General features: G+C 30.5%; 1 protein-coding gene across 1 annotated transcript; it reads right to left on the bottom strand.

Annotated features, from left to right (window-relative positions):
- Positions 1–696: 696 nt before the first annotated feature.
- LOC111373310 (leucine-rich repeat protein 1-like) lies at positions 697–2,434 on the bottom strand. The gene is made up of 7 exons (XM_022995821.1): positions 2,271–2,434; positions 2,063–2,195; positions 1,921–1,992; positions 1,411–1,554; positions 1,236–1,307; positions 1,061–1,132; positions 697–942 (listed from the first exon to the last, which is right to left on the bottom strand). The coding sequence occupies exons 1-7, from the start codon at positions 2,338–2,340 to the stop codon at positions 867–869; spliced, it is 639 nt and encodes a 212-aa protein (XP_022851589.1). The 5' UTR covers positions 2,341–2,434; the 3' UTR covers positions 697–866.
- Positions 2,435–6,407: the final 3,973 nt, after the last annotated feature.

The following is a 6,407-nucleotide window of genomic DNA, read 5'->3' as shown; positions in this document are numbered from 1 at the left end:
ACGGTCAACGAAACTGTTGACTACTTTAAAGCACGCCCTGGCTCAGCTTGGAGTGCAGCATTATTATTTTTTTACACTATATGAAGTTTTCAACTTTTAAGCCAATTGAATTAAAAGGCCCAAAAAGTAATAATTATAAATTTTTCAATTTTTAGACCAATAACTTTTACACTTCTCTAGGGATTTTGCTGTAAACTTTCGATGTGGAATATGAATTCCTTTGATTTGATTGTAGTACATTATACCTTTGGTTTGGTTGTAATGCATTGTACATTTGGTTTGACTGCAGTGTATTGAACTATTATATAAATAGTTATTTATATTTTATTAAGTTAATTAATTATTTTCCTAACTTTTACTTATTAATAAAAATTAGAAAGTCTCCAAATATTTCAATTAACACTATTATAATATATATTGTTTATTGTTTGAAAATATATTTATTTTGTTAAACACTTAAAATTGCATTTGGTACTATAATTTGTATGTATTATTAAATAATTTTGAAATTGATTAAAATTTTAAAATAATACTAAAATAAAAAAAAATTCTTTTTACGTCTTTTTACGCCTAAGCCTCACTTATGCCCGTACTGACTGAAGCTTGGCCTCCATGCATCACTACGCATTACGTTTTTTAGAACACTGCTATTAAACATTCTTTCAGTTCGTAATTGGTCCAAAAAAATATTAATAGTTTGTCGACAAAAACCCAGCAAAAATATTGAAGTGCATTTTTTTGTAGGGTTTAGTTTTGATTGCATATCGACAGTACATATGACTGGGAAAATAGAAAGAGGATCACCAAATTCATAAAGCCCATCAAAGGCCCAAATCCCTCATTAGAATCACTACTGGTGTGCAGCTTCAGTTGCAGCCTCCAACATCATATCTCACAAAGCCCATCAGCTCAGGCCCTTCTAATCTTGAGTTATTCTTAAAACTGCAATCAGACAACAAATAATCAATCACTTCTTACATTAAAGAATAACATGTTTGATACACAGCATTAGATCATATTAAACCGTAGACTGTACGAGATTTTAGTTTCATTCAATTACCTGTTCTCAGTGAACTTAGAAAAGGAGCCGGTTGTTGGAATTGTACCACACAAATCATTATTGGACACATCTCTGCATGTGAAGAACAGGTTAATTAATTTGTTTCTAAACCTGACCAAAGAAAAAGTGTTTTCTTTGTTAAAAATTCTTGGCTTATTTTAAATTGAGTACTTACAGCTTCTTTAGTTTTCCAAGCTTGCTAAGTTCCCTCGGTATTCTTCCTGTCAGCCTGTTGTTATTCAGACGCCTAAAAATCGGCAAAAACTGCTGATAAGGTAGATTAAATAGTACTAGACAGTGTCTGATCTGGTATTAAGAGGTTAAAAAATCGAATCTGTTCGAGTACTTACAAGATTCTGAGTTTGGAGAGGTTGGCCAGAGATGGAGGGATGGAACCTGTGAGATTATTTTGGTAAAGATCCAGGCTTACAAGATTCTTCAATTTTCCTAGTTCAGCAGGAATTGGACCCACAAAGCTGTTCATGTATAATTCCCTGAACAGCAACACCAACTATATTAAAAGTGCCATTATGTGCCAGCAAAAAAAACTGAACTGGACCCCTCTTAAATTCACTTTTTAACGTTCTTGATTCACAATGCTACTTGTACAGAATTTTTTAACGGATGGGATTACAAGTGCTGAGATGGCAAGATTTTGTTGGCTGGTTTAACTTTTTTATTTTTTTAAATTTTCCATTTTTGTCCAAAATGGCGTGAAATCTTACTAGCTCAGCACTCCATCTGTAAATCCATAAACCAGTATGTACAAGTAGCTTGGCCCATCCAGTGGGGTTAAGCCATTAATCGTTTCTTGGTTTTTCAATCTCTGATTCTGAAGCATGGAAAGAATCTGTACTCACAAATATTGAAGATGCTCTAACTTCCCCAAATCAGGAACTAGTTTTCCCGATAGCTTAGCATTTCCCAGGTCACTGCAAAAAATAGAACAATTAGAATCGTTATATTTCCGAATTCGTTTATAAGCAAGAAGATAATACTTACAGTCTGGTGACCCGGTTTTGAGCATCACAAGTGACATGAAACCAAGTACATGGATCCACCAGGGTCGGATCCCAGCTCTGTAGAACATTTTCTGGGTCATCAACTTCTATCCTCAGTTGGAAAAGAGCATTCCCTGTTAACCAAAAAATAATTTCAAAACAACTGCTAATCATAAAGAAAACAAACAGATCTTAATATACTCTCTCACCTTCTAAATTTGCATTTGTTTGCCCTAATACAAGGCAGAGAAAAAGATGAAAAAGAACCCAAATGGCCATTGTTTGAAGCTTTGGGGACTTGCAAGTGAAGATTTTGTAGAGAAATTTTCTTGTTTCTTTTTAAGTATGGAAGTTAGCAGGGAATAAATAGAGCACTTTGTTGGGAATTTATAGAGCCAATAAAAGGACTGACTACTGATTGTGGAACCAAAGCAGTGTAATTTTGCAGTTAAAGTCCCCAAACTTTGCCAATTATAACACATGAGTCTGGTCCCAGATAATTTTTTTCAAGTACAAGTGAGTCATCATCAATGATAGAAATCGTGAACTCTGGAGACTCACATGCTTTGCATGTCATCTCTTATTTGAAATTGTTTGGAAAAGTTAAGAAGAGGGGAAAAAATAAAAAAACAGAATTCAAAAAGTGTAAACAAAAATAAGTGACTGCTTAATCATGAGATTGATGGTTTTCATTCAATAAATAGAAATTAACTTGAATATGGATTTTATTTATAGTTATTTACCCGTTTAAGGGATAAATATTGAAATATAATTCAAAAAATATAAATGAAAACAGGTGACTGCTTGATCATAAAATTGACAACTTTTATTCAATAAATAGAAATTAATTTGACTTTGAATTTCATTTGTCATTATTTACCTGTTTAGTGGTTAGATGTTCTCCGCATAGCATTCAGAAAGTATAAATAAAAACAGGTGACTGCTTGATTTCGAGAGTGACGATTTTCATTAAATAGATAGAAATTGACTTGAATTTGAATTTTGTTTTCCGTTATTTACCTATTTAGTGGTTAGATATTCTCTGCATAGCATTCAAAAAGTATAGATAAAAGTAGATGATTGCTTGATGATTTTCATTCAATAAATAGAATTAACTTGAATATGAATTTTGTTTGTCGTTAACATAATTCAAATAGAATATATTGACTGCTTAATCAGAACATTGACAGTTTTCATTCAATAGATAGAAATTGACTTTATTTTAAGTTTTACTTGTCTTTATTTACTCATTTGGCGGTTAGATCCTTTCTACACATAGCATTCAAAAGCATAAATAAAATAGATCGATGCTCGATCACAAGATTGATGATTTTCATTCAATAGATAGAAAAATAGAATTGACTTTGAATTTTACTTGTCCTTATGTACCCATTTAACTATTAAATATTCTATGCGTAGCATTTAAAAAGTATAGATAAAAACAGGTAACTGCTGGTCACAAGATTGACAAGTTTTATATGATTAATAGGGATAAACAACACAAAACATACTTATCTTTCAATATCATTGTGTAAAATGTCATTATCTTTCATTTTTTGGCATTTTCACCCCTATTTTCACCTTTCATTGTGCAAAAACGTAATTTTCATCTATTTTTCCAATAAAAATACAATTCTACCCTCCTATTCAACTAAAATAAAAAGAAATGAAATGAATAATTGCAACAATAGTCCAAAAATTTAAAAAAAATTACAAATTAATCACAAATATATAATTAAAAATCAAAAGTTAAAAAAAAAAACAAAAACAAAACAAAAATCATTCATCTTCTTCCTGTTGTACCATGGGAGCTTGCTACTAAACGAGAAACTTTTTCTATAATGAAAAAATTGTCGATGCTCTTTCACATCTGTATCTCCCTTTCCTCCTCTCCACTTTTCCACATCAACTTTTTTCCCTCTCCGGTACAATTATACCTACACGACACATGTATACGTCTGCAAAATTCTAAATCTGGGTAGATTTTGGATTTCATCTTTCTTTCATTCAGAATTTGTTCATACAAAAATTAGAACCCAAAAAAATGCATGCAATAAAAGAGAGAGTCTCGGAAACACTTTTAAGATTTTTTTTTCAGACTCCCCATCATCTCAAATGCCAGATCAAGAACCTGGGGTACCCTTTTTTGGTTTTTCCTTTGAATCCACGGAATTATGTTAATATTTGATTGAATCTAATGTTTGAATTGATTGTGAGATTTTTTATGATTTTTATTAATTAAAACTGTTTCTTGTGTCTGATCTGTAAAAAAGAACATTGTGGGTTTTGGATACAATGTGTATGTAAATAAGTTGAATTCTACGAACACTTGAGAAATTTTTTTAGCTGATGATGTTAATTGAGTTGATAATTTGATTTCGTTTGACATGCTAATAGACTTAATAAAACAAAATCAGCTAGCATTTTATATTTTATGAATTTTAACTCATTAATTCGGTAATGTAAATCTTCGTTTTAGCAGCAAGCTCCCATGGTGATAAGGAAGAAGATGGAGGAAGAAGATGAAAGATTTTTTTATTTTTTATTTTTATTTTTAATTATATATTTGTGATTAATTTGTATTTTTTTTAGAAATTTGAGACTATTGTTGCAATTAATTTTTTATCCTTTCATTTCTTTTCCTTTTGTTGGTAAAATCGTCTTTTTATTGGAAAAATTAATGAAAAGGACATTCCGCACGATAAAAGGTGAAACTAAGGGTGAAAATGTCAAAAAATGAAATGTAAGACATTTTGCATAATGACATTAAAAGGTAATTACCCTAATAAATGGAAACTGACTTTAATTTGAATTTCGTTTGTCATTATGCATCCATTTAACGGCTAGAAATTTTACAGTGAACAATATGACAAAGAATCATTAAATATATAATAGATCATTATTTTGATTTCTCATTTCAATTTAAAATATCATTTTGGAACAAATAAAAGTAATAAATCAAAAAATATGATTGAGATAATCGGGTTGTTTGGACCGGTAATAATATATCCTTTGGACTGTCGGGGAACATCTCACGCTTGTTTATGTACATTGTCGGTGTTTTAAATTTATTTTATAAAAATATTAAAAGATAATAGAATGGGAATGCCGACAATTTAAAGAACGTAGAGACCTGGGAAAATTAAGAATTTAAAAAAAATAAAATCATGGATTAACCATTTTTACATACTGAAATTTCGAATTTCTAGACATCGTATCACTGCAGTTCAGCCAGCAAGAGACCAATGCTGTATATTATAACTAGTGTTCAATATCAATCTAGATTTTTACAACGAAAGACAATTAGATAATAATTTTATCTTAGTGTTGATGTTACTCAATAATGAAAATTAGTAGAAATCATCATAAGTTTACGTTGCACTGGAGCCCCGATTTATAGTTCAATATATTAAAATGCATCACACCTTCATTGGACAATGAATCAAGAGGTAACTCACTGTCACCTAAACTAATAAAGATATTTATCAATGATAGATAACATTACTCAGAAAATGATCTCATGCTCAAGGCTGGTAATCGGACTTTTCAAACACTATTTACGGAGAATTTTTCCGAACCGTATAATAGTTAAGTTAGTAAAAGATGATAGATAACCAAAATAGTTAAAGGAGTATAAAATTGGATTTTTACCTAAACTTTGTGAAAGAAGGATTATATATGAATTAGATAGAGGACTTAAAAAATTTGGGAAGTGATTGAGTAGGATTTGAGATTAAATGGGCATAATTTGGGATAAGAGGGAATTTTCAAATGAGATGATCATGCAGCTTGTTAAAAGAAAATTGTTAGTAATAAAAATCATAAGTTAACTTTTTCTCACTCAACACAAGTCTCACCTCACATACTTGAAACTATATTATCTAAGAGTAATGTTATTTATGGTCGCTCACTGCGATAATCGTTTTACGTAGCATTCTACATAACGATTTGTGATTTCATGTATTAATGTGGTAGTTTTTTTATTGCTTTATATATCAAATCACTAACTGTTACATGTATGCCACATAGGACAACTGTAATGGTGAGTAATTGCAAATAGCATTATTCATTATTTAATGTGTTGAAGCGGCCATTAGTATAACATGATAGCTTTAAGTACTATGTTATTTTTATCCATCATTATACACGATATATATGGTTTTATCCTATCAAACAAAAATCCAATGTGACAGATGTCTTTATTTGATTTAAAGTTATTGTGGAAAAGTATTTTGACAGCCATATAAAGACTTTATATTCGAACATTCGTGGCGAATACATCTTTCTTTCTCATTTTCTATCAATTAATGCTATATCCCATTTAACCACACCACGCTATATCCTCG

The sequence above is a fragment of the Olea europaea genome, unplaced genomic scaffold (genome assembly GCF_002742605.1).
Source record: "Olea europaea var. sylvestris unplaced genomic scaffold, O_europaea_v1 scaffold1110, whole genome shotgun sequence".
NCBI lineage: Eukaryota > Viridiplantae > Streptophyta > Magnoliopsida > Lamiales > Oleaceae > Olea > Olea europaea.
Note: the sequence above shows the minus strand (reverse complement) of the source record. Positions and strands in the feature narration are given on the sequence as shown.